Raw genomic sequence first — 26,905 nt, forward strand, 5'->3', positions numbered from 1 at the left:
ATGCCCTTGCGCGCACCACAACAAGGCCACAACTAGGCCCTTGACAGCCCCAGCATGCGGGCTAGCAGCCCCATGCACCTAGCCTAACACGCCCCAGCAGCAGCCCTATGTGCCCATGCAGCAGCAGGCCAATAGCCCTAGTGTGCAGCCCAATAGCCTAGCGCTCAGGCCATGCCAACCACACGCACAATAGCCATGCCACCCAGCAGGCAGCCCAACGACCAAGCCCATGTCTGGGCCATGTCAGCCATGCCCATGGCCCATTGCCCATGCCATGGGTCAGCCTAGGCCACCAAAGGCCAACATATACCATGAGCCATCATGGGACCCATCCAAGACTTATTTTACAAGGGAATCTTTTAGAGTTTCTCATTTATGTTATTGCTTTAAGTAAGACCCTTAAACATTTCATTTACATCTTTTGAAAAATTCCTTTATAGACGGTTTGTTGGTTTTTGAGATAATTTCGGTGCCTTTGCACTTGGGCGACTTGAGTGCAATTCGTGAATTCCAAGAAAATGACTATACCTTGCAATTCGTGCATAAATGTTGTTTCATTTATCTATCTTTTTCATCACCTTGCGATTTGTGAATAGGTGTTGATTTCCTTTATCTATCTTATGAATATTTTCCATTCACTATCCAATTATCCATTTTTTGTTCATATGTTTTTTAGTTTGTTCATACATTTTCTTGCACTTTATCACCCAATAAACACATATTAAGCCTCCTTCAATCCAATTTCATATCTCCCTTATTTTCCATATTCATAAAACATAACATTCCTCCATCACATTAGCCCTAGTCGAAATCCCAAGAGTCCCATAAGGGTTTCCTAGATTTTAGGAATCCTCACCATATATTCCATATCCAAATCACTATATTTTAGGAACAACGCAAGACTCATTTTAACCCTAAAAGACCTTCATTTCTTGCCTTAGCCGAAACCCTACCAATCTCTAAATCATCTCCTATTATTTAGAATTTCATCTTACACCTTTCAATCCCTAAATTCTAAGAACAACCCTAGAACCAGTCAATTCCACCAAAGACCTTCATCTTCTTGCCATAACCGAATTCCTTCATCCCTAAATTGTTTCCTACAATTTAGGAATCCTAGCTTCACTCATATACATCCTTCCAAACCCTAGCACATCATCCTACACGCCAACCCTAATCCATCTCCTTCCAATTTCGTAATCTCCCCTTAGTCACCATCCAAACCCTAGCCTCACTTCGTCATACCCACCCTAAGCATCACCCAAGTGGCGCCAACACCAAGGACCATCATCGAGTCGTTCCACATTGCATCAAACACACAAATTCATCACTTAGATCACCTCAACACATCATCATCATCAATTCCGCCACTAAAAATCATACCTCTATCAACCTAGGGACCTTCCATTGCCATCATTCATTCAAGGCCAAGTAAGTTGGCAAGAGACATTTGGTCAACACAAGACAAGGCAAGCTTGTGGACCTTAATGTTTAGGGACTAAATCGAGATCCCTAACATGGAGGTCGACAGCACCGTGGCCGGAGGTGGCTTTTGATCATGGTGGAGTACAAAGAGATAAGGGAGTTAGTTTTGGTGGTATCAAACTGTGATGCAATGGAAGAGGGTGGCGGTCGGCGGTTTATATGGCAGCACAAGGTTGGGTATGGTTGTTTGAGTTGGTGCAAAGGCACTATGGCTATGATGGATGTATGATTTACGGTGTAGATGAAATGTTACGATGATCAACATTATCATTGGTACTCTGAGCTTCTTCAACATGCAACGGTGGTCAGGCAGCTAATTTGAGTGGCGTAGGTGGCCGTTCGGCTTGCTGGCTTTTCTATCATGGCGTTGGCGGGGTGCTCTTTTTATGGGTGTAGGAAATATGGTATTGAGAAGAGCCTTGCATGGTGGCTCTCGGGTGTGAGATCGCTCGTTTTGGGTGGCAAATCTGGGCTGAATCTACGTGGTGCGCTGTTGGTGGTTCTCAGTGTTGGAGTTGCTCTAGTTGTTCCCATCAGTTTCGTGGTGATCTCTCGATTGATTTGGTTGTTTTTATTATAAAACAATGACTTTGAAAGGCTAGTGGCTTACTCGATGCGTGGTGGTGGTAAGGATCATAGTGGCGTTGCCGTGATTAAGGCTTGCAGAGGGTTAAACTGATTGAGTTGTTACATGGGTGGATTGCATGGGTCTTTAGTTGTTGGCTCTGAATTGAATGGAGGTAAGGCACACTATGGGTGTGGAATATATACTGAGATGGCGTGAGCAGATGGGGCACTGAGAGATAGAGGGAGAGTTGAACTGTGATGTGAATGGGAGATGAAGTATCAGGGAAGAGAGAAAAATGAGGGAGAGAAATCTGGGGGAAAAAAGGAAACCGTCTTGGGTGGGGGAGAAAAGCAAGGGAAAAAAATAAACCCACTTATCAGAAACAACGCCATTTTTCTCCTCTACTGGGCTTCTCTATGGGCCTGGGCCAAGATTGGGCCTGAGTGTTACAACTTCCCTGGTCCACACTGCCACATCGACAAGACCTACAAGTGTGAAGGCTCGAAGTGGTGAGTGACACCTTCGACGCCCAAGTTTGTAAGAGAAGGGATATCGTATTGCAGATAAATAAATGCTAGTTTTGATGAGATCCCCAGATCCCCTCTCAAACCTGGGTGTGGGCTTTTATACCCTAATTGAGGTGGGTCACACTCCATGTCAGTGAGGTGTTCATGCGTCGTACTAGGCGCTGTGTATGTGGCAAGGCAGTTACTTGCTGCTCAGGACGCCATGCTGCCGCATTGAATGTGGACACGCTTCTCTACACGTCCTACTCCCTAAGGCAAGGGGGGAGTGCGCCCACTCCCAGATTGTGGCTTGTTGTCATCTATGTGCATGATATGCAGCGTGATCTCTTGCCATCTGTGCGAGCTGTCGCATGCTTCAATGACGTGACAACCTCTTCCTGACATTTACCAGTTGACTGGGCTCGAGTCTTCTACCTTTTGATATGGAGAGACGGGTCATCCATAAGTTAGATGGGCCTTTGAGGAGGGGAATCAGCCCGGCCCGATAGTGGTGGTAAATACCCCTCCCAGTGATGGTGCACATTTTTAATAGAACAAAAATGTGGTTTATATGTCTTTTTAAAACATTCTTTTGAATAAGTTCCTAATATGTTAATTACTACTTTTTTCAAATTTTGCTTTGTGATATTTTCAAAAACAAAATTGGCAAATAAAGTTAAATAGTTGATATATATGCCATTTTTAAAACTGGAAATTTTTTGGCTCATTTTTTAGTTGGGTCAAAATAAACACAGCCTAATTTATTTTATATCTAATTTTTGAAAGTTGGGGCTTTAATAAAAAAATTGCCCATTTTGCATAAACCCAACATGAATGAATGGATCGAACCAAAATATTACAGTCCCATCTAAATGTACCCACCGATCAATCTAAAAAAAAAATGAAAATGCTATTTTGACACCTCATATATTTTAATTTTTTATTTATTTAATAGTTAAGGGAATAACTATTTGTATCATTTTTTTATATTTTTTAAAAATATTTTAAAATGATAAAAAATTATAAATAAAAAAAATAAATTTATACTAGACGGACTCGCAGTTAAAGCTGCAACCCGATCAACTCCAATCGGGTCTAGACCTGGTTCGACCTGACCTGACCCATACTGTGCAGGTCGGGTCTCCTTTTTTTTTTTTTTTTAAACTATACGAACGTTGGTATCCCAATTATGGAAATAAGTAAGAGAAACGTTTGGAAATTTCAATAAAGACACATGGCAAACATCAAGCCATGAAACATAAACCATAAGAACTAAAACAAATAAACCAGAAACGTTCATGAAACAATCCAAATGAAAGAAGAACTAGAAATGAGTAAACAATCCAAATATGTCTGTCAATGTCAGTTTTTGGAACTTGAACCAGAAAACAACTCTCACCTCAGCTTTGGAATTTCTCAACTGTGTTCTATACCCTATTTATAGTCTTTATATTTCCAGCTAGCTTTTTCTCTCACTCACTTGCCTATGGCATATTAATTTGTATTAACATTTAATTTTCTATAAGCTCAGTACAACTAAATTAAGGCTCCATCACTCGATCAATCTGTTATTCTTTGAGGAGCTCTCACCAAAATGAAGGTAAGAAAGAACTTGGTGATTATATAAATATACATATATATATGCATACAAAGTCACCAAAATCTGTTATTAATCTGTTATTCTATGAACTTGGTGTTTCATAGAACTTTGCATTTTTCTTTTTTTAAATTAACATGTTATTGTATATATTGACCTAACATGTTTGGTTTTCCATATTTTTTTTTATTCTCTCTTTATTGTCCTCTTAAAAACTTACTAGTAGAAGAGACAAATAATTCAACCCATTATATATCTCTCCTCCAAAAGAACCACCACCACAAAAGCCAACTCATACTATCTTTTGGGGCTCTCACTTTCTGGTACAACTAACTTTATTTATAGTGTGTGCTTTAAGGCACACTATAGAAATGCTTGTTTAATCCCACACTATTACTTTCATGCTTGTTTTCACTATATGCGCTGGTGTCCATACTAATCATAATAATTACAGGAGAAAATAAACATTGGTTCAAGCACAGAGACTATCGAAATATGGGGAATGAAAGTTGTATACCCATTGCTCTTATAATATTTTGCCCCTTTGTCAATCTCTTATAATATGGGGAATGAAAATTCCACCCTCAAGCCAAACTGTAGGCATACTAGACACTAGACTTGGCAAACTAAAAGACAGGCGGCAACCCATGTGTATTGAATCAAGAGAATTACTTGCTGTGATAATTGATCCCGCAAATTAATTAATAAGTAGAAATGAAATTATCTATGCCTAGTTGCCTATCATCCTGTGTATTCTCAACAGTAGAATTTTGATTCGAGAGTAATAAAGAATCATGCATTCAAACCAGTCAAACCATGTGTCATTAATAGGTAGAATTAAGGGAAATCTGGTTAACTTTTTAAGAACAAGTAATCCTAGTTAAACACACAGAATACAAATGACTTGATAACAAACAATAGAGAAGCACAGAACATTTCTACTAATTAGGGAAGTTGCAGGTATGGGTGGTACTTATTCTGGGAGTGGCTATGACTCTTGGTCCATGATCCATGAACACATGGACACCAATAGCTAACAAGAAGACACATATTAAAGCAAAATAGAGGATGGAATGAACCAGTTCAACATTTCAATAGACTTTGCAACCCAGAGAATGGCGACCAAACATAGAACACACAGACCACCAAACAAAGCTCGAAAACTTAAATCTTATCGAGAGAGAGAGAGAGAGAGAGAGAGCAAACCCATAAATACCTGAGTACACCAAAAAGTAAAAGAAATTATGGATAAACAAAGACAACAACAATCATCACATAAATACATGCAGATCGAAAGAGAAGAAGAAGAAGAAGAAGAAGAAGAAGAAATAAGCTGAAAGAATAAAGAAACACCATGTATTTACAGCTCTCAAATCCATGAGAAATAAAAACTAATGGATAAAAGGGGTCCTCCATTTCGGTGCAATTTATGTTGCTTTACCCAACATAAAGTTCACAAACCAGTTCAACAGACTCTGCAACCCAGAGAACGTCGACCAAACAGAGCACCAAACAAAGCTCAAAAACTTAAATCTTATCGAGAGAGAGAGAGAGAGAGCGCACCTATGCGATGACCACTGCGACCGGCGATGGAGAACGGCGACAGTGACTAGGGTTTCTGCAGTGGAGAGGAGAGTGTTTTCATCTTCAGTTTAGAAGTGTTTTCGTCTTCGGTTCAGAGTCGGTTTCGAATGGTTGTTTTTACTAAAATTCGGTATCATGCATTTGACCCAATGAACCCGTCTTTCACGGGTTGGAGAAGTCGATTCTGACAGATGGATCGAACTTACGGCCCATTATGCACAGCCCTACTAGGAGTAATACTGGGCAACAACCTAACACTACTCAAATAATAAAAAAAAATGACAGGTTGAGTCCCGTCCCAAAACTTTCCTTAGGACTGTCGAACTGAATACACACATGACAAAGACACTAGAAGAAACTGATATGGGCTAAAAAAAGCATCCGTCGGCCGAGGCTGGGCTTTCTCATGTGAAGTGAAGAGGAAGTACGGATGGTGGGTTTGTTAGGTTTTGAAATCGATTAATAATGAGCACTCAGAGAAGTTAGGGCTTGAATGAATAAATTGGAGGGGAATCAGCATACCTAGAGAGGGAGGGGTTGACAAACAATGGCAGCCCTAGTCTACGAGATCTTCTCTTCGTCGGCGCTGTTGTCATTAGGGCTTTACCACCTCATCAGCACCACCCGCAACTACCTGAAATCTCCTCAGTCTTACTCGGCCAAGCCCTTCCATCCCTTCAATCATCACCGCCTCAAACACCTTCAGCTCTACCTTCTCCTCTTCTGCCTTCTTATCGCCTTCCTCCACCAACTCCTCATCTCTTCCGACTCCGATCCTCTCCTCAAGGGCCACACCCCCGTCCACCGCTTCACTTCGCTCCAGTCCGCCGCCGTCCTCTTCCTCTTCCTCCTCCTCTCGCTCTCACTCCTCCTTTCCGACTCCGATCTCCTTCCTCTCCCCTCTGATCTCTTCTTCGCCATCGCCTCCGCCCTCTTCTTCTTACACTACTCCGTTTCCTCCTCCTCCGCCTCCGTCCAGACCTCCCTTCTCCAGGCCAAGTGCGACTCCCTCTCCGCCCGCATCTCGGCCCTCGCCTCTCTCGTCTCTCTCCTCCTCGCCTGCCGCCCCACGCTCTTCGTTGCCGATGTCGCCCTCTCCGCCACCCTCTGCTTACAGGGTCTCTGGGTGCTCCAGACCGGCCTCTCCCTCTACGTCGACGCCTTCATCCCCGAAGGCTGTCACAGGTTGCTCGACGTGGTTAGCGGGGTCGAGGGCTCCACCAAGTGCGAGTTGGAGGAGTCGCAGTTGAGGGCCGTCGCCATTCTGGATCTCGTGTTTGTGGTTCACGTCATGTTTGTCGTCCTCATTGTGATGGTCACTTACGCAGCTGTTGCCAAGACCCTTGGCATCAGGAGATCGCTTGGATCGTACCAGGCCTTACCCACCACTGCCACTACAGCAGATAGCAATCACATTCAGATGAAAGCTTTGGCTGGCACCCAGGCTTGAATCTTTTCTAGTGTGAATTTTGTACGTGTACACAGACAGAAAGTCTCTTTTTGTTTTAGTATATCTATCCTGACTGTTCATTTTTACCTCGTTATTTCATTTCCCCCACATACATTCTCTTCTCCATTGCTGGCTCATTATTTGCTATCGTTCTCTAGATTGATGGATTGATGATTTTGTTCTTTTTCTATTCATTCTATTGAATTGCTCAACTCATCATTTCTCGACTTATGCATGAATCATCAATTTGGGACTCTCTTGGTAATGCATAGGTCAAACAGGGTTGCCGTTGAAACTGACCTTGCTTCTAAAAGTCTTTTGGGAAGCAATCCTTTGAAGTTTGGGTTCGGACAGCTGTTGAACAATGTAATAACACTCTGGGTAGGTCGGTGATTTGTCACCTGTTCAAGAATATCGGTGAAGATAAATGATTCTTTAGAAGTTTATCAATCATATTTTTCTTAGTATGTTCTATTACACTCCGAAAGTTTGGCATGGTCTATTTAATATGATGCCAGAGGCTGAATTTCAAGCCGTGGAAGAGGCAAGGAAAGGGTATATCAATTCTTAATGGAGCTTCAGCTGGTGGTTATGTCTTGCATGTCTTGAAGTTCTGGTTTGTGGGATTGGTTTTATGTGGGTCGGTCTTGATGCTAGAACAGTTTGATTGGTGTTGTGTTTTGGGGTGCTTTCAGTAGTACTACTGTTAGAAGGGTGGATTAGTACCTGGGGGAGTTTTGTGAATTTTGGGTTTTGTCTTCCTTGTTCTTTTTCTGCTTAGTGGGTCTCTTGTAAACTTCTTATGTGGTGCACCCATCAGTTTTAGTGAATTTTGCATTCTTATGGTATACATGTATACTATGTGTATGAATCATTTTTCGACTTATATACGAATCATCCATTTGTGACTCTCTTAGTAATGCATGGGTCTAACATGGTTGCCGTTGAAACTGACCTTGTGTCTTAAATATTTTGGGAAACAATCCTGGGCTCAGATGGCTGTTGATCAATGTAATGGGACTCTGGGTAGGTAGGGATTTGTCATCCTGTTCAAGAATATCGGTGAAGATAAATGGTTCTTTAAAAGTTTTACTGTTATCAATCATATATTTTTTAGTATGTTTTATTACAACTCCGTAAGATAGGTATGCTCTGTTAATAATGATTCCAGAGGCATACTCTGTTAATAATGCGGCATGTCTTGTGGTGTATTTGGTGGGAAAGGAACAAGCGGTGCTTTAACAATAAGGAGCGTACTGTAGAGAAAATCTGGAAATTTTGTGTTCTGTTTACTTCAATGGTTCTCTGCTATTGTACTTAATGGAGGGTCTGCTTATGAATTTTTGTTTTTGTTTTTGTTTTCTGCTTCTAGAATGTAATTAGGCATTTCTTTTGTATATTTTCTGTGTACGTAGGTTTTGGCTATTTCACCGGATGAATAAAAGTGTCTTTCTTGCTTGTCAAAAAAAAAAAAATTAATGATTCCAGAGGCTGACTCTCAAGCCGTGGAAAGAGGCAAGGAAAGGGTATATCAATGGAGCCTCAGCTGGTGGTAGAACAGATTGACTCACGTTGTTTGTTGAGGGCTTTCGGTAGTATTACTGTTAGGAGGGTGGATTAATACCTGGGTAGTTTTATGGGTTTTGTCTTCCTTGTCCTTTTTCTGATTAGCGGCTCTCTTGTTACTTGTATACTTCTTACGTGGTGCATCCAAAGCGGCGAGTCTAGAGTACTGAAAACAAACGAGGTAGAATTTTTCATGTGATAAACGAGTTTGATCATTTGTCTTATATGGATTAGTGCAATGATCTGAATTTCCTTCTCAAACATCACTTAAATATTAAATAATTTTTTATTTTTTATTTTTTATCTAATTATTATTTAAAAATTAAGTCTAACCCAATACAATTTTTTCAAACTTTTAAATAAAATATAAAAAATAATATTTTTTAAAATTTTAAAATTAAAAAATTATATTAAAATAATTTCTTAACTTTATAATTTTTTTTATTTAACTTATTTTTTAATTTTTTAAAATTTAATAAAACATCTTAATCTAAATAATTTTACACTATTTATAGATATTTTAAGATATTCAAAATGTTGAAATGAGCAGTAAAACTCTTTGTAGGAGGTTAAGGGTGTAAACGGTTTTGAAATTTGAAGAATTGATACTGCATTAGTTATATTCTTAAATCGGTATTTCATGTTTTATCGATTTCGATTCGATTTTTTCGGTATATTATATAGTATATATAATATATTATATTATAGATTATAATGACATAGTAATAATATATAAGATCCGCTTTGCAATGGTTGGGCTAATATACACCTAAGAGTAGTCTTTCATTAAGTGGTTGCCACGTAAGGAAAAATGTAATAAGATAAATAGGCTTCACCACACAGAAATGATTCTAAGCACCCACACGAATTGAGGCTTTTAGTGGTCTTTCAGGCTTTCAACTTTTAGGAAAATCTATCTTCTCACTCAATTCTTCGTCTATTTTTCAACCTTTTGCTAAACCCTCCTCCATTCTCTACCCAAATGGCTTCCATTAACTTTAACCTCTTTGACAACTGGTTCAAGAGTTTTCTACAAAAGGCCATAGAAGGAGGAAAATTCATTTTCAGAGAGAAAATGACCAAATGCAATTCGATAGTCGTCGAGAGAGAGAGACAAGAAAGTCATGGAAATGACCATCATTGAAGAATTGTCAACTTTGATTCAAAAGATAGAAGTCCAAAATCGGAATTATTTTCCAAAAAAAAAAAAAAATCCAGAGTTGGACACGCTGAATACAAATAACCAAAGAAATCAATGCTTCATTAAGGCTTTCAAATCCGATTTGACCATATAAAAGCCCCTCAAGAACCAACATCAAATTTCCTAAGTTGAACTTGGAAAATTTTCCTGACCAATATCAAAGTCCAAGTTAGCCGCCTAGACCTCCCGGATCACAATCAATCTCCGATGTGCATTGGGATTGCCAGCAACCATAGTCAATGGAGTCTACCGAAAAACCAAAACCAAAAATTACAAGTCTTCTTTGCTTTGTCTATAGTGAGTGGGTGGAAAAAGTGTCGTAGTGAGGATATATACAAGCCAACGAGGTTGCGGGGAGATGTTGCTTGGAAGGAGATGGGATGGAGAGTATAAGGAAGACCATAAAATTGAAAAAAAAAAAAGAAGTAAGAAACAGGGGGACGAAGACCGATAAAGCAGAGAGAGAAAGAGAGAGAGGGTGCTTTTCGAATTACATAAAGGTTGTGGTGGAAAGTTTAGGTGTCACTTAATTAATGGTGGGCTGTTAATTGGAAAATATTAGACTAACCGGTGCTAAGGATTTTAATATATACTATAATTGTATTATAGATTATAGTGATATATTATAGTATATAATATAGTGATATATTATAATATATAGTGATGTGGTATTAGTATAACTATTAATACAATAGATTATAGTAATATAGGATTTTAAAATTTAAAATTATATTAATTATTAATTTATCATATGATATAACATTATTATATATAAAAATTATATATAATATAAAAAAGCATATAAAAAATATTTTATACAATATAAAAAATTAATATATATATATATATATGAAATGGTTTGGTGTTAGAAAAAAGAAAACCGGAATCGGACCGATTTTTATTTTTTTGAGAAAAATAAAACTCGGTACCGGATCAAACCCACCGGTTCGATAAAATAAAATTTGATTTTGGACCAAACCAAATTCGGTACTGGACCAAACCCACCGGTTCAATCCGGTTCGATCTAGTTTATCGATTTTTTAACCAAAACAATCGAGAACAAGAATATGAAGATGCGTTTAACCAACTCGGATTAGCCAAATCTGCATTTTGTCCCTATGGACTTACCTGGGATGGGTGTAGCTTTGTGTTCATTAAATACGAGGCCATTTTACCACCTAGATGCTTTTTTCTCCCCTTATTATACAGGGTAAAGGCCTAGACAAATAATATTTATAATTATGGAGTACGTAATCGTAAAGCAATTATTTTAAAAAAGAATGAGTAAATACGATATGAGAAAAATTAATTTTGTAACAGTAGGCCACTCTTTTTCAAAAAAATTGTATGCCACTTGCGCACTCCATGATTGTATCTAACATTACTCAAAGACTTAAGAAAAATGCTAGTCATTGATATTTGAGTTCCGATAATTTTTTTTTTTTACTTAGTGATTAAAGAAATATTTTTTAGTAATGCTGTGAATATTATTTTTTTAAAAATATATTTAAAAATATAAATAAATAAATAATTTTTTGTTCTTCTCGGACCTGTCTCGCGCTACATCCTCGGTGTAGCACTGCTCAAGACCTAACTCTCCCACCAGTGATTCCTGTAGTAGATATATTCTTGTTAAACTTGATGTCACAAACCTTGTGAAAGATAAAAACATACAAGAGCACTTGTAAATGATTGGTATGTGATCTTAACCACCTTCTTGAAGTGCATGGGCTGACTTCAGAAAAACGTATAAAGTGTATGGGTTATCCACCGGGGCTGGCTCAAACTTATTTAATTTTAGTTACAAGAGAAAGCTTCATCTTGCCATCTTGGTGATGTAGTTGCAAGTATCATCACATAGAGTTGGTTGCAGTGGCATTAAGGTGAGAAACTTGGTAGTGGGTAAATTTGAGATCCATATAAAAAATTTATTTTTTTAACGATAGACCTCACTTTTTTTAAAAAAAATATGCGAAACTTGCACACCTTAAAATTATATCTAACAATACTCTTACTTTGATATCTAGAAGTCCATAAATAACTTCTCATTTTACGAACAACATCACTCATTGTGATGGTTGAAATTGGCAGCAAACAAGTTTTAAAACAACACTTAAAAGCAAAGTTTTGAATTTCATTTTGTTAATCATTCTAGTTAAGGTATTGGAATAAAACATTTCAATATTAGAAAGTTTCGGTATACCATTTTGAAATAGTCATTATATGAATAAATTAATTATATATAAAAATAATTATATATATATATATATATATATATATATATACTGGTCGACAACTTGCTATTTTTACACTACTACATTAGAAAAAGCATCAAAATGTATCAATTCAAAAACTGACCTAAATAACAAAAAATCATAAATAAAACCCTGCAAAAAATAGAAACCATTTTTCTGTTCTTCACGATACAAAATTTATTGATTTGGAATTTCAAATACTGACCTAAAGGACAAGAAGAGATCATGTTCATAACACTAAAAATGTTACTTGATGTCTTGTAAATATAATAATTGATATACGTATAACTACAATTTATAAAAATATTAACAAAAAGTTAAATTTAGTTTGCCGAAATTATTGATAAATTTATAAAATATAGTATAAATAATCTATTTTATCATAATGAAGCAGCAGCTCGTGAATAATTTCGAACTCATGAATATAAAGTTCAACTCGATAAAAAGCTCGAGCTCAACTTGTGTTTGAATAAAAGTTGAACGAGTAACCGTCCGTTAATCACTGAAACTCTACTCGTTTACACAGCTAGATACGAAGAATGCACAGCCAAAAAAGATTACTCACATTTGAGTTACAAGTAATTGCACGGTTAAATAAACATTGCAAAGAACATTAACTCAAATGTGAGCATTCATTTTTTTAATTGTACATTCATCCATTTCTCCAGCATTTTTCTTGCTTTAGGGGAATAGAGATGATTTAATCTTATATCAAAATTTCTCATCTTATTTTCTTTTCAAACATCATTTAAATATAAATATTTTTCAATTTCATATATTCAATTTTTTCATTTAATTATTACCTAATTATTACTATTTTCTCAAACTTTCATGTAAAATATAAAAAATAATTCAATTTTTTTAAATTTTAAAACAAACATAATATTAAAAAAAATTATATTCTTATAATATTTTAACTTTATAATATTTTTATTTAATTTTTTCTCTTATTTTTCATTTCCCATTAAAATATATTAATTCAAACTATTTAATTATTATTTTATTATTATTCACAAATTTCTTATTTTTTCTTATTTTTCAAGCATTCTTAATTTTGAGCAGAATGGATCAAAAGTAAAAAGTGTAATATTATACAAAATTTGCCTAATGATGTCGAATCCAATACTGATGGTCAAAATTTATCTGATGAGATGCCCTGCTCTTAATTGTTTTGTTAATAAAAAAATGAAAAAGAAGAATAAAACGTGGGCGTACCCTTGCAGCGTCTTGAGCCGATCCCACCTGTTGTTTACGAGAAACCGCGAAAGGTAAACGATTCCCGAACCCCGACCCTTGTTTAATTTCTTACATATAAAATTATAAATGTATTAATTAAAGTAATTTCTTCCGGAACTCTTTCCAAACACTGCAAACCAACCAGGTATACTACAGGATGTCGTGTGAGCGTGTAAAAGTCTCGCTTGTTCTGAAAATGATCGGTTAAGTTCTCTCTCTCTCTCTCTCTCTCTCTCTCTATATATATATATATGTATATACAAAGACATATACTCAAAATAAACCTTTTCGACGCTGGTTTTTCATTTGCAGGTAACGCGTTTGTTTCATTTTTATGTTCTTTGCCTTTCTGAGTGCAATTACTGCTGTTACCCAGATCCAGGATCAACTTGCCTCCTTCGCATCTGCGTATTGTATTTTCTGTTTTACTTTCAGCTTTTGGCTTCTTTGGTTATCCATCCCTCTCTCTCTCTCTCTCTCTCTCTCTCATGCTAAGCTTGATCTAGGTTTTTGGTTAAAAGATTACAGGGTTGGGTTTGGCTGATACCCTTCCTCGAATATTAGTATTTGGATATTATCTCGTATGATGCAGTCTGAGATTCGTTGAATTCGTTTAAATTCAACTGATACCGGGCTCATTTACCCATTTCCATCTCAATGCCCTGGAGATATTTGGTCTATGCTTATTTTCCATGTTAGATATGGAGCTGTATTCAATCGCAACTAACCTTGTATAAAATTGGCAACATCTGTCGAATTCAATATTTCCAAGCTATTCAGAGTTCGTCAATCACCTCGTGCAAATGGTTGATTATTCATCCAAAAAGTGAAAAAGAAAGACGCATGTTCTTGTTTGGAGGTCCTCCATCTGTACACCTTATTGAACAGTGTTATATGAATCAGACATGGTGCCATTTTATATCATAGGATTTAACTTCATCAGCGTGATTAAGGCCCGATTTGTTTTCACAAACAATTTCATTTCATCTCATTTGATCATTACAACTTTTCCAAACTCCAAAACAAAATACAAAAAACAATTCAACTTTTTCAAATCTCAAAATAAAAATTATATTCTAACAATATTTTATTCAACTTTTATCTCATCTCATCTGTATAACCAAACGAGGCCTAAGTAAATCGATGTCAAGATGGTTGGTTCACCATGTGTTTCTCTATATTTTACCTATCTAACCAAATTCTGAGAAATCGTTATCACTACAAAAGCTATAACCATCAAATTGTTTCAAACAACCCATATGTGCTCTGTCAAGTTGCTGTTTATACTTTGCATCCATGGGCAGCTTCTGGTCTACAAGAGAAATGAACATTACATACTGATATCACATACCTTCCAATTTGGTATTTGACTATTTGTTAATGCCTCATTTTTCCTTTGCATCTTTCAATATATTATTGAAGCACCTTCAAAGATTATGAAGTCAACTGATATCTAATCTAGGATCCTTGGAATGTTGAAATGATCGTAATACTGTTTGCTTTTAACTCTTGCAGTTCAGCAGCGGAAGACTATTGTAGTCTCTGATTTCAGGTGAAGAAGTGATTAGTAGTCTTAGTAGAGCTTCGAGGGCACATTATGTGGAACGGAACTCAGAGTGTGGGTGAATGTTCTAGCTCAAATTCCTTGAGTAGTCAGCAGGATGTTGAGGATGATCGGATGATTGCTGTTGTACTATCTGAAGAGTATGCCAAGTTAGATGGGGCAGTTGCTAGACGCCTTCCCAAGCTGGCGCCTGTTCCTGTAAGGATACTTGCAATAATTCAATACTGAATATTACAAAATCTTACTTAACACCCACCCCCCCCAACACAAAAAAATAAAAACTAAAAAAAATAATAAACGAACAAAAGATAGTTCTTTTCTCTTTTGTTCTATAATTGGGAAAAAAATTTGAAGGAAGAAGGCTTACCTCTTATGTTTTGTCATTTGGAATTCACTGTTCTCACTATCTCTTGCTTAATTGCACCAACCTTACCCAGCATCCATTGACTCAAATGAGATCTAACAAATTTATTGATTGTATTTGCGTGCGTGATAGTTTACATGACCTTATTATTGTGTGAATCATTGATTTCTCTGATTATTTCTGGCTTCATTGATTAATCCAGCATGTGCCACGAATAAATTCCTACATCCCCAACTTAAGTGACGCAAGTTTGGATCACCAACGCCTTCTCCAAAGGTATGTATTGTAAAACTGACATTGGAAATTGCACTAAATATATCTGAGGGGAGAGCAGATTTAGGTAAAAAGCATGAATAACAGCTCAACATCCTTTTTGATTTTTTGGAAAAAATGCTGGAAAGTATACACATGCTCTTGCATGCAGATGAACATTGATTTATGTAATTAAACCTTGTTTTAGGCACTCAAGTATGTGTTAAATAGTAACATCGTAACCGTTGAAATGTTCTATACATCTGCCCTTTTTCAAGGCATTTCTTTAGACAAAGACTCCATATTTTCCTCTTTTTGAATCCTTGTTTGGGTCAATTGCGGGTCAACCCGCGAAACCGGCAATCAACCCGTATAACACAAATCAATTATATTTTTAACTTTTATAAATATTTAGTCTTATGTCTTTTTTTGTTGTTGGGAATAGGTGATATTAATATTAGTATTTGACTATGTTATATCTCAAACTATTAAACTTTTTTTGTTAATATGTAATTTTATTTTATGAAAATATTAGTTTTCTTATATATTATTGGTTTGGATATTGATAAGAAAATATTTTATCATGAATCCAGTTGTAATTGTGAATTATTTGTATAGTTATCATTGTATTATATATGAAGTTATATTAATTGGGTTAAAAAATAAATATACAGGTCAGCTCAACCCATTTATATGAAACAGGTTGAAGATGGTTAAATGGGTCATGTCCAAGTTAACCCAATAAAATTTAATTATTAAACGGGTTAAGCAGGCATGCCATGTCACCCTTTAATTAAATGGGTTAGGTTCGGGTTTTAGTGTCCGACCTGTTTAATTAAATGGATCGGGTTCAAATTGACCCATATAGTCTATACTCATGACTTGACACGACCCACGAACTCAACTTGCCACCCCTACATCTACTTGTTTTTCAACTTAAGTGATTTCATAACCAGAAAGAAAGACATCTTTTTCAAGATCAGTTCCGTCCCTAGATGTAGTAGTCAATCAGCAGGACATTCAAAGAAGCTATCCACCTTCACTGAATGTTAAAAAGGCCTAAACACGTTCCTGACTGGATGCAATATGTTGTGCATGCAGCCATTTTTATGGTAGGAGACTATGATCCAACTACTCGATACAACGACCTCTTAGATTGTGTGCTTAGGCATCTTGATGCAATCATATTGCTTCTCAACTACAACTACTTTAGCATGGACAATAAGCTACATACAGACATGCACCTTAGTAGTTTTCTGTACTTTTGGCCAACATATGATTAGTTATGGGGAACTTTCTGTGTGGAAAAATGCAGCAGTTCTATTGGTGTCATTACGCATGAAATCAGTTGATCATGGAAACTATCTCAAATCTCCATCGATATTAGGAAACTTGATGTGCTAGATTTAAAATTTCCCTCTTTTTTGGATGGCAAGAATGAATCATGGAGAATGATACTTTTGGAATGGATGGTGAAGGTGTCAACACGGGGATTTGTTTCATCTTATTTGAACTGGTGTAGGAAAGGTGTTGTAAGATTATATTTTACTCTAATTGGTTTTTTGGTGCATACAATATCCCTAACAGGCTAACAATAGGAATTATCTATAGGAATCAATGCTTAGAAGTGAACTTTTATCCTGAATCCGTCATGTTTTGTCGTTCTGATCAAACTTGCAGACTCATTTGGTGTCAATGATGTGGTGATTATCAGCAATTTGAATCATGGAACTTTTCTCCTGATGCTTAACTTTTGGTAAACTTGAAGAAAATACTCTGGCTCTCCATAAATGCTTCGACTGACAGTCTGATACAGAGCTCTAGAATCTTACATCTTGAGGCCGACTATAGATTCTCTGTTTCTTGTTCTCTTATGCATGCACGTGTATTCTCAACAAAAGTTGTTCTTGCTTCTTGGAAAAGAAAATGCTTGTCATATGCATACATGAATGTTCTGTATCTTAATATGTTTATTCGTATCTTTGCTATACATTGATTTTTATTTATTTATTATTTTCAGTATCAGTGAGGATGAATATATTGCCCTAAGTCTTATACCTCATTACTTTTAGGGATGTCTTTTACACTATAAAGTTAGAAATGATCAATATAGGGAAACGTAAAGCTCCTGCAATTGGGTTGGATTTTCCTTTTTAAGTCTTCATATTAAGTAGATTAAGTAATATATGGGCTAAAACTTGTCACTTTCTCCCAGGCTGAACGTCTATGGTTTATATGAAGTGAAGGTTTCTGGCGATGGAAACTGCCAGGTACGTGCAATGCTGCTGAGGTAATGCCAAAATGTTTTCTTCAGCGTACATTAATTTTCCCTTATATTGCAGTTTCGTGCACTTTCAGACCAGATGTACAAGTCACCTGAGTATCACAAGTATATTCGGAAGGAGGTCGTGAAGCAGGTAGAGTGGATTTGCTTTGGGAGGAAAAGAGTTTTGAGAAGTTTTGTGGATGAGACTTTAGTTTCATTACCTCATAACAACACTTTGAGAAGGGTGAATGAAAGTCTGAGTAAAAGTATAAACCATTATTACCTCCATTGTTGTCACCATTACAACATGGTTGATTTTAATATGAGTGTCACCATCATCTTCACCAGTACCACCACCCCTGCTGTCTTTCTGAAACAATGCAAAAATTAGTGCTGTTGATTCTAGCAGTACCACCTCCTTCCTTCCTTCCTTTCTGTGGACCATCACCACCATACTTCGCCACAATCTGCAGTGACAGTTTGTACTACCATCAGTATTTTCATTCATCAACAGACTATCACTACTACCACTGTCATCCTTTATCTCCGGCTCCTACTGTGACTTGTCCTCTAACACCTCATCACCAAAGGTGACCCATAGCCACAACCACCATCTGCGTTGACTTTTATTTTTATCAACTCCCAACTGCTTTACCACCAACATTGGCACAAATTTTTTTTAACGTTGGCATATCACACTTGCATCAACTATAGCAACTAGCACTTCCTGTAACAAAAAAAATTGAAGAAGGATGAGAATCGAGACGAGTTATCCAACTGATAAGATTTATATTACGCCCAGGAGAGCCAAATTTCACTTCCTCCCCCCTTAAGAACAAGAAAATCCTAAATATGATTACGCTATTACTTATAAATAAATGAAGGAAACTAAATTATTTCATTTCCTGTTCCAAGATTTCCAACCTGTTGAATTAGATTTGTCAAGAACCTTGAATGCTACTTGTTCAAGTCAATTACATTTATCTCATTACGTTACTTATACAAAAAAACATTTATCTCATTACGTAGTGCTAAGTTCATTATTTTCAAAGTTTAGGTACCACGTAGATGTGTTTAAGTCAAGAAGCTCGTCACTTGAAATAGGAAGTGCTATGTGCTTTCAACGTAGATAAAATAGAGGGTGCAAATGTACATTGTGTTAAATATGTGAAGTGAATGGTTAAAAATATTCCACCAGTCTGAGTCGGGCTGAAAGCACCATTCTTTTTTAATAAATTATCATGAATTTGAATTTGCTTAGTTACACTACCTTTTCCTGTTACAGCTCAAAGACTGCTGTGCTTTATATGAAGGCTATATCCCCATGAAGTATAAACATTATTACAAGAAAATGGCCAAGTATGCTAGTTAAAGTTCATTTTTTCCATTTTTTTCTATAGTAAGCCTTGGAATATGTGGATGCATTTATACTGTGGCTTAGTAGTTATTCGCTAAAGTACTGGTTGTATCTTAATTTCTAATATGCTGAATGATGCAGATCTGGGGAGTGGGGGGACCATGTTACTTTACAGGCAGCAGCTGATAAGGTCTGGAGTTTTTCTCAAAACCATCATAATTTGATTTCTGTAAGAGATTTAGGTGATACCTGCATTGTTTTAAAACGAATTGCCATGACACCCCTTCAATCATCCTTTTTTGTTTTCTTTTGGCATGCTGTTAACTGTTATGTTGTAATGTCATTTTGTGCAATAAAAAGCTCCTTCTTTATATGCAGTTTGCAGCGAAGATATGCCTTTTGACATCATTCAGAGATACTTGTTTTATTGAAATCATGCCACAGTACCAGGCACCTAAACGTGGTAAGACTGGAAAGATGAGTACTGTCCTTACTCCATGTGACAATTTTGTTTGGTTGATAACATCTCAGTACATGAAAGCATTTATGACTCCCAGGCTTGCTTGCCACCATGCTGCCTCCAATTTCACCAAATCAATCCTGCTTCTGACGCACTACTGATATTTTTTTCCCTATGTTTTTACCATGTGGATCACTGTTAGGAAAAAAGGTTTTCAAGTGCTCTCTATGTGCAGGATGTAGTGGTGGTTGTTTTTTTGTTTGGGCAGGAATCACAACTTCCATCACTGACTCCGGTCTCTAATGTGTTCATGGGATACTTCAATTATAAGTTATAACCCTAACTTTATTTCCTAGCATACTTGGTATACTTTTCACTTTGTAAGTAGCATAGCAGGAGCCATCGGATTAAGAGATTTTTCCATTGAATTACCCGAGGTGCAATTGCAGGAAACTGATTGTCGAGAGCCTGTGCACCCCTGGGATTAGTCAGGAAACCGTTCCCAGACACCCATTGCCAATTAAAAAAAAAAAAAAGTAGCATGGTAGGCAATAGGTTTTTGCATGAGTTTTGGCCTCATTTTGTATCCCTCCAAAACTCCTGTACTTGTAAGGATTATAAATAAAGCTTCTTTTATATTAAATATATATATATATATATATGCTCATGGAATAAAGTTTGTGGGGGTAGTTTATTTCTTTGTTTTTCAGATATTTGAGAAAGAAAGTACAGCTATATAGATTAAAAATCGCAGGCCGTTAAATGGACTGATTATGGACATGCACCTCTGGAAAAGGTTATTTATTTTACCTGATTATTAGGTATAAGGGATTCATGTAATTCGAAATGTTTGGGTTCGAGGACCAATGTCTAAGATATATGGTAATATATACCTCGTATTTCTTATGAATTGCATTTTCTCACAGTTCCCATTTTTTGAACAAAATGATGCAGAGCTGTGGTTAAGTTTCTGGTCCGAGGTTCATTACAATTCGCTATACGATATCCAAGGTGCGTTTCATTTAAGACCTGAAGTTCTGAGGGTAGCATCTAATCTAAAATGTTATACGGTTGTCGAGGAATATTGAAGAATTTGATAATTTTTTACTTGCTTGTTTCTTTGCAGATGCTCCAATTCCCCCAAAGCCTAGGAGGAAACACTGGTTGTTTTAGGTGTTCGTTGTGGCATAGCATTCAGGACTTCGAGAGATTTTAGAGTATATTTTCTAACCCCCTTTTTTTTTGGAGGGTCGGCCCCCTTTTTTTTTTTTTTTTTTTTGGAGGGTCGGCCAAAACGAGCCAACCCGGTAAGGTTCCACAAATTATGTCGGCCATATGTCTTGATAGCCACACAGCACTCACCAGTCAAGGGCGAGCGTGGCATATTTAGCCAACCGACCCTTTTATACCCCTCTTCCAACCCCTTCCTTTCTCCAATTTCGTACGTTTTCATCATTCTTTTTTTTTTTTTTTCGTACGTATCTCTATGGCATTATCTTATTACTTTTAACCTTTGGGACAGCGAGTGGTGTTATTAAGATGTCTTTGCTTATAATATGAATCAAAGATTTCTTTGTGAAATGTGCAGTAAATCCCTGTTGAATATCGGAATGTTAAAGCGAATTTCCTCACCCCACGGAGGCCGAACAAGAAACTTCGAATCTGAACTCGGACGGTACCGATTATTTGTTCAACCGGATTAAAATTAAAACGCCAAGGGAGGAAAAACAAAATTACGATTCATATATATATATATATATATATATCTTTTACTGTAACGTGAATTGATGGTTTCAATAAGCTAGGAGATCAAACTGTCGTGAGAGTAGTGACATGATTTTTTTCATTTTTTAATACTAAAAAGCATGATTTATTAATTGATTAGAATCTTATAACTCACACATGCATGCAGTTTGTATTTAATTTGGCAACTTGGGTGATGCAATTGCAAACAGTTCTTATTAGCATATATAAATATATATATAGAGAGTATTACTACATAACAGCTACTGTAGCTGTGCACATATTGCGTGGCTGCTTCTTGTCTATTTTTCTTTTTTCAAAACGCACAGATGTCTCTCTCATCAACGACTCTCTCTCATCAACTCTCTCTCTTGCCGGCTCTTTCTCTCTCCTCGACTCTTTCTCTCATCCCTCATCGACTCTCTCTCATCCCTCTCTCTCTCTCATCTCGGTCTCTCTCTCATCGCTCATCAACTCTCTCTCTCATCACGGTAGTAATTTTGAATTTGGAAAATGTGTGGTTTAGATGATACCACATAGAGTGTGCAAAAGTGGCTGCTGTCAACAGTGGTTGTTCCCAATATTTTTCCATATAAATATATATATATATATATGTGTGTGTGTTTTGAACTGGCGCACACGCTGAAGTTGAGCTGAACATTGTACGACTAGCAGTTGGAAGTAGCGGAAGTTAATTGTCATTGGTGGTGTTGGCTCAAGAACTGTGCACTTAGGGCTGGTTTGGATGTTGAAATGAGATGATAAATGTATCTCATCTCATGTATACATCCAAACATCACTCAAATACAAACATTTTCAATTTCAAGTTTAACTTTTTCATCTAATCATTACCTAATTATTACAATTTTCTCGAACTTTCAAATAAAACAAAAAAAAAATCTAAATTTTCAAATATCAAAATAAAAATTATATTAAAAAATTATATCTTTACAATATTTTAACTTTAAAATATTTTTATTCAATTTTTTCTTTCTTTTTTCTCAAAACCTAATAAAATATTTTAATTTAAATCATTTCACTATTATTTACAAACCATCTTATTAATATTTACAAATTTCTCATCTCATCTACATCCCTTAAATTAAATTACTCTATCTTTAAATTAGTGTGTAGAATACCATTCGTTTGTATTACTTAAATAGTATAAATTAATTTTAAAAATTTAAAAATTTTCCTTAGAATTAAACTATAGAATAATATTGAGCCACCGTCAGGAGCTCCCGCTAGGCTCTAGGATGTATTTTTTTATGTGTTTTTTTTTAGTTCTTTTTTTATATAAATTTTTAACAATTTTATATATTTTAAAAAAATATAAAAAGTTCACAACATCATTAAAAAATATTTCTTTAATCACGAAGTAAAATAAAAAACATAAAAAAAATATTATTCTTCCTATTGGGATTTTTTTTATTTTATTTTGTGATTAAGAAAGTATTTTTTTTAATTTTTTTTTACTTTATAATTAAGAAAATATTTTTTAATAATGTTTTAAATTTATTTTATTTTTTAAAAATATTAAAAAATTTATGTAAAAAATAACTTACATAAAAAAATATATACTAAAACCAACTGGAGTTTCAAGCGGTAGCTCTAACATTGTTCAATGTGAAAGGTGGAAGGAGAATCTTCCTGGGGCAAGCTAGGGAAGTAGAACTCGTCTGAGAGAGTCTGGGAAAAAAGGATTTGTGCACGTCTAACTCTACTAAAAAATACTATGTTAGATATAGTATATATTCTTTATTAAAAGTCTGAAGTTGTTATTAAAAAAGTATTATTTTTATATGAATATCATGTTTATTTTAAAAAAAAAAAAGGAATATGGACTGCATGCCTATAAGTTCGGTTCGGTCATGTTTTAGATAAATTTTAAAATAAAAGTGGTATATATCGATTTTAAAAATTTAAAAATGATACGACTTATCGTCGAAATAGGAACTTTCAATTTATTTGATTTTAGTCTGGTCTGGTTTTCCATTTTGCTGTTTATACATGTGGCACTACATAAGTTTAATATTATAATATTTTCAATACTAAACTTAATTATTAGAATTTAATATTTATTTTAAGAGAACTGCTACAGACACAAAGAGATTATATAAAAATAAACTCACAAATTGACGTGATTTCACGTGATTGTATAATATATTAATATATAATCACGTAAAGTCACGTCAGTTTGTAGATTTACTTTTGTATAATTCTTTTGTAGTTAAAATATTTCTCTTATTCTAATTCATTAATGTTTAATTATACTAGTATAATATAAGTAGTGTCTAGCTTACATCAAATGTTATATTAATTTTATATTATAAGATTAATATATTTAAATAATAAGATTAGAATTTCATGTTATATATATTAATTAGAAATTTAGCATGTAATATATATAATATAATATATAAAAATATATATTCTATATAATATATAAAATTAAAAATATATATACCGATCCGGCTCAATTTAAATTAATTTTTAAAATATGAAAATCGGTACCGTACTAATTTAAGATCGACGTGAAGTTACCTAGGCCCACGAAACACGACGTCAACACATCTTTTATGAATCCTCCACGAAATTCAGCACATAAATCCCCTTTGATAAACCAAACATATCAAAGTCAAGCATGAAGGGTTTGTGCCGACGGTGTGTGGGTGTCATAAAAACCCCAGGTGGAAATTCGGCAAAATAATGGATTTCATCAAGTTGTGACATCAAAACTCACCTCAGAAGAGGCCAAAACACTTGGAATTAAGGTATGATAGCAAGCATATTCCTTGCAATTGGCTAAAAATCTACTCTCTATTTTTCCCAGTAAATTAAGAACGATTGACGACGATACGCAAGTCTTAAGTGGGTGGGTGAGTTAATTTGCCCAAATAAGATTTTGAAAAACTAAAAAAAATTGGGTAGGTGAGTTGGTTGGTGTAGCATCCGCTCTGGTCAATTAATTCAAGCCTAAACCCTCAAAATAGCACAACAACGTGATCTGGTTGGACCGATTTTTGAGTAGCTTTTCGCGCATCGTAACCTGTATGTGGGCCATCCTACAATGTACAATAATTTCCACTGTCTTCATTTATATAGTCAGACTTGACCGCAGCTGCCAGCTTTGTCTTCAAATTTGATGGCTCCTATATTATATTTAAGTTATTTTAATGAAAAAAAAAAAAACCCAATACGGTAATGCTGCCGCCTGTCATTCAACACCAACCCTGTTTTGACAATAAAAGAAACAGAAAAATTTTTTGCCACCCACCATTCTGTCTTCTTGCGGAGCCAATTGTCATATCTCTACCGAGATAAGTCATGCACGTGGACCAAATGCGCGTGGACACACAGGCCCGCCTACCCATATAAAAACTAAGGAACCGGCTTGGCTTGCAATCCTCACATCCGAAAGATCTTCTGCGAATTCTCCGTTTCCAACAGCCGTAGAGTTACAGTATAGTCTGATTCCTTAGACACGATAAAAAGCCCGAGTACTGGGTTAGCTCGTTCTAAAACTCTTGGATAACTAGCAAAAGCTAAATTATCAAGCACTCACACATGGCATCTGTGGAAGAATTCCTTAAGGCGCAGCGATCCGAGGGTCCAGCTACTGTTCTAGCCATTGGCACGGCCAATCCATCCAACTGTATCTCCCAAACTGATTTTCCTGACTATTACTTCCGGATCACTAAGAGCGAGCACTTGACAGAGTTGAAGAAGAAGTTCAAACGCATGTGTATGTTCAGAAACAAATTAGATCCCTATTCTTATATACCTGCATGCCACCCTTTATCATGCATTTGGTAGAATTAATGGTATAGCACTAGTATATGATATTCATGCATTTGGTAGAACTAATGATATAGCAGTACTAGATTATGATTTTCAAGAAAAAGAAAAATGAGTTGATCCATGGTACTAAATCATATTCTTCTCCTCCATATATTTTGTCTATGCAGGCGATAAATCAATGATAAATAAGCGTTATATGCACTTGACTGAGGATATATTAAAAGAAAACCCAGGCATGTGCGAGTTCATGGCTCCATCTTATGACGCGCGTCAAGATATAGCGGTGGTCGAGTTGCCGAAGCTCGCTAAGGAAGCTGCATTAAAGGCAATCAAAGAGTGGGGCCAGCACAAATCCAAGATCACCCACCTGGTGTTCTGCACAACCACGGGTACAGCAGACATGCCCGGCGCAGATTACCAGCTTATCAAGCTTCTTGGCCTTAAATCCTCCGTTAAGCGGGTCATGATGTACCAACAGGGCTGCTTTGGTGGAGGGACCGTGCTACGCCTGGCCAAAGATTTGGCGGAGAACAACAGAGGTGCGCGTGTTCTTGCCGTGTGCGCTGAGATTGTGGCCATTTCCTTTCGTGGACCCTCCGAGGCTCACTTTGACTCATTGGTGGGTCAATCCCTTTTCGGTGATGGGGCAGCGGCTGTGATCATCGGTGCGGACCCCGATACAAGCGTTGAACGCCCACTGTTCCAGCTAGTGTCCGCAGCGCAGACGATTTTACCGGACTCTGATGGAGCAGTTCAGGGACATTTGCGCGAAGTAGGCTTGACATTCCACGCATTGAAGGACTTACCTAAAATAGTGTCGAGGAACGTTGAGCAAAGCCTGGTCGAAGCTTTCACCCCATTTGGTGTTAGTGATTGGAATTCCATATTTTGGATTGTGCATCCAGGCGGCCCGGCCATTCTTGACCAAGTGGAGGCAAAACTCAGTCTCCAAGAGGAGAAACTTAGAGCAAGTCGCCATATTCTTAGCGAGTACGGGAACATGTCAACCGCGTGCGTGCTGTTTATATTGGATGAGATGAGGAAGAGTTCGGTGGAGGATGGAAAGGCCACCACCGGTGGAGGGTTGGAGTGGGGTGTTCTGTTTGGGTTTGGGCCCGGTTTGACGGTTGAGACCGTCGTGTTACGTAGTGTCCCAGTAGAGACGATTCACTGAGTCCGGCCGGTTCGTCAGGGACTAAAAATCCTTGGGACTAAAAATCCTTACTATATAGGAAATAAGAAACAGAAATTATGGCCGGCTATCTTCATTATTAATTGTGTAAGCTCTCTTATGATCTGTGACCAATTATTTTATAATGTAATATACATGAAAGTGTGTGAAGATTAATATTGTTGTTACAAAAGCAAACAAACAAACAAGATAAAATGTTTGATAAATTATCGTCTGTCTTGACGGAGAATCCCATACTCGCCCCACCCCCCCTTCCCTTTATAATTTTCTTCCCGTCTTCATGATGTGTTTATCTTTTGTTCGTCGTTCTTTCTCAAAAGTTGTATCTCTAACCATTATTGGAAAATATTTTGAAATGCTTCGTAAATTAGAGAATATGTAAAATAACAAGAACAAATTAAAAAGAGAGAATCCGGTATTGAGACACATTATGATGGACAATTTTCTTAGAGTAGATT

At 36.3% G+C, this 26,905-nt stretch overlaps 3 protein-coding genes and 1 non-coding gene across 11 annotated transcripts; 3 read left to right on the plus strand and 1 right to left on the minus strand.

Moving 5' to 3' along the window:
- The first annotated feature begins 6,120 nt into the window (after window positions 1-6,120).
- LOC109001279 lies at window positions 6,121-9,017 on the plus strand. Of its 2 annotated transcripts, none has more exons than XM_018978483.2 (2): window positions 6,121-7,211; window positions 8,606-9,017. In XM_018978483.2, exon 1 carries the CDS (start codon window positions 6,288-6,290, stop codon window positions 7,188-7,190), a length of 903 nt encoding a protein of 300 aa, XP_018834028.2. In that variant the 5' UTR covers window positions 6,121-6,287; the 3' UTR covers window positions 7,191-7,211; window positions 8,606-9,017. The 2 variants fall into 2 exon arrangements, with proteins under 2 accessions (XP_018834028.2, XP_018834027.2); XM_018978482.2 differs by lacking the exon at window positions 8,606-9,017 and adding an exon at window positions 7,463-8,038 and having other exon boundaries at window positions 6,122-7,211.
- A 4,554-nt stretch (window positions 9,018-13,571) lies between these two features.
- LOC109001280 (OVARIAN TUMOR DOMAIN-containing deubiquitinating enzyme 12) lies at window positions 13,572-21,645 on the plus strand. Of its 7 annotated transcripts, none has more exons than XM_018978487.2 (12): window positions 13,572-13,651; window positions 13,761-13,861; window positions 14,964-15,210; window positions 15,579-15,652; window positions 17,844-17,898; window positions 17,971-18,045; window positions 19,180-19,253; window positions 19,393-19,441; window positions 19,630-19,714; window positions 20,666-20,722; window positions 20,838-20,928; window positions 21,300-21,645. In XM_018978487.2, exons 3-11 carry the CDS (start codon window positions 15,046-15,048, stop codon window positions 20,882-20,884), a joined length of 681 nt encoding a protein of 226 aa, XP_018834032.1. In that variant the 5' UTR covers window positions 13,572-13,651; window positions 13,761-13,861; window positions 14,964-15,045; the 3' UTR covers window positions 20,885-20,928; window positions 21,300-21,645. The 7 variants fall into 7 exon arrangements, with proteins under 7 accessions (XP_018834032.1, XP_018834033.1, XP_018834034.1 ...); XM_018978488.2 differs by having other exon boundaries at window positions 13,761-13,856; XM_018978489.2 differs by lacking the exon at window positions 13,761-13,861.
- Window positions 20,991-21,117, minus strand: LOC118344329. Its single transcript, XR_004798102.1, has one exon. It is a non-coding gene; the product is annotated as a U11 spliceosomal RNA (small nuclear RNA).
- Window positions 21,646-24,854: 3,209 nt separating the features above from the next.
- Window positions 24,855-26,656, plus strand: LOC109001281 (chalcone synthase-like). The gene is made up of 2 exons (XM_018978491.2): window positions 24,855-25,199; window positions 25,423-26,656. The coding sequence occupies exons 1-2, from the start codon at window positions 25,022-25,024 to the stop codon at window positions 26,427-26,429; spliced, it is 1,185 nt and encodes a 394-aa protein (XP_018834036.1). The 5' UTR covers window positions 24,855-25,021; the 3' UTR covers window positions 26,430-26,656.
- Window positions 26,657-26,905: the final 249 nt, after the last annotated feature.

The sequence above is a fragment of the Juglans regia genome, chromosome 1, assembly GCF_001411555.2.
Source record: "Juglans regia cultivar Chandler chromosome 1, Walnut 2.0, whole genome shotgun sequence".
Classification (NCBI taxonomy): domain Eukaryota; kingdom Viridiplantae; phylum Streptophyta; class Magnoliopsida; order Fagales; family Juglandaceae; genus Juglans; species Juglans regia.

Excerpts from the sequence above, each read along its gene's own strand:
- LOC109001281 (XM_018978491.2), top strand. The coding sequence starts at position 25,022 with ATGGCATCTGTGGAAGAATTCCTTAAGGCGCAGCGATCCGAGGGTCCA. Across the intron at positions 25,200-25,422 it reads GAAGAAGTTCAAACGCATGT|GCGATAAATCAATGATAAAT; the intron begins GTATGTTCAGAA and ends TTGTCTATGCAG.
- LOC109001280 (XM_018978487.2), top strand. The coding sequence starts at position 15,046 with ATGTGGAACGGAACTCAGAGTGTGGGTGAATGTTCTAGCTCAAATTCC. Across the intron at positions 15,211-15,578 it reads CCAAGCTGGCGCCTGTTCCT|CATGTGCCACGAATAAATTC; the intron begins GTAAGGATACTT and ends TGATTAATCCAG. Across the intron at positions 19,254-19,392 it reads TATTACAAGAAAATGGCCAA|ATCTGGGGAGTGGGGGGACC; the intron begins GTATGCTAGTTA and ends TGAATGATGCAG.
- LOC109001279 (XM_018978483.2), top strand. The coding sequence starts at position 6,288 with ATGGCAGCCCTAGTCTACGAGATCTTCTCTTCGTCGGCGCTGTTGTCA.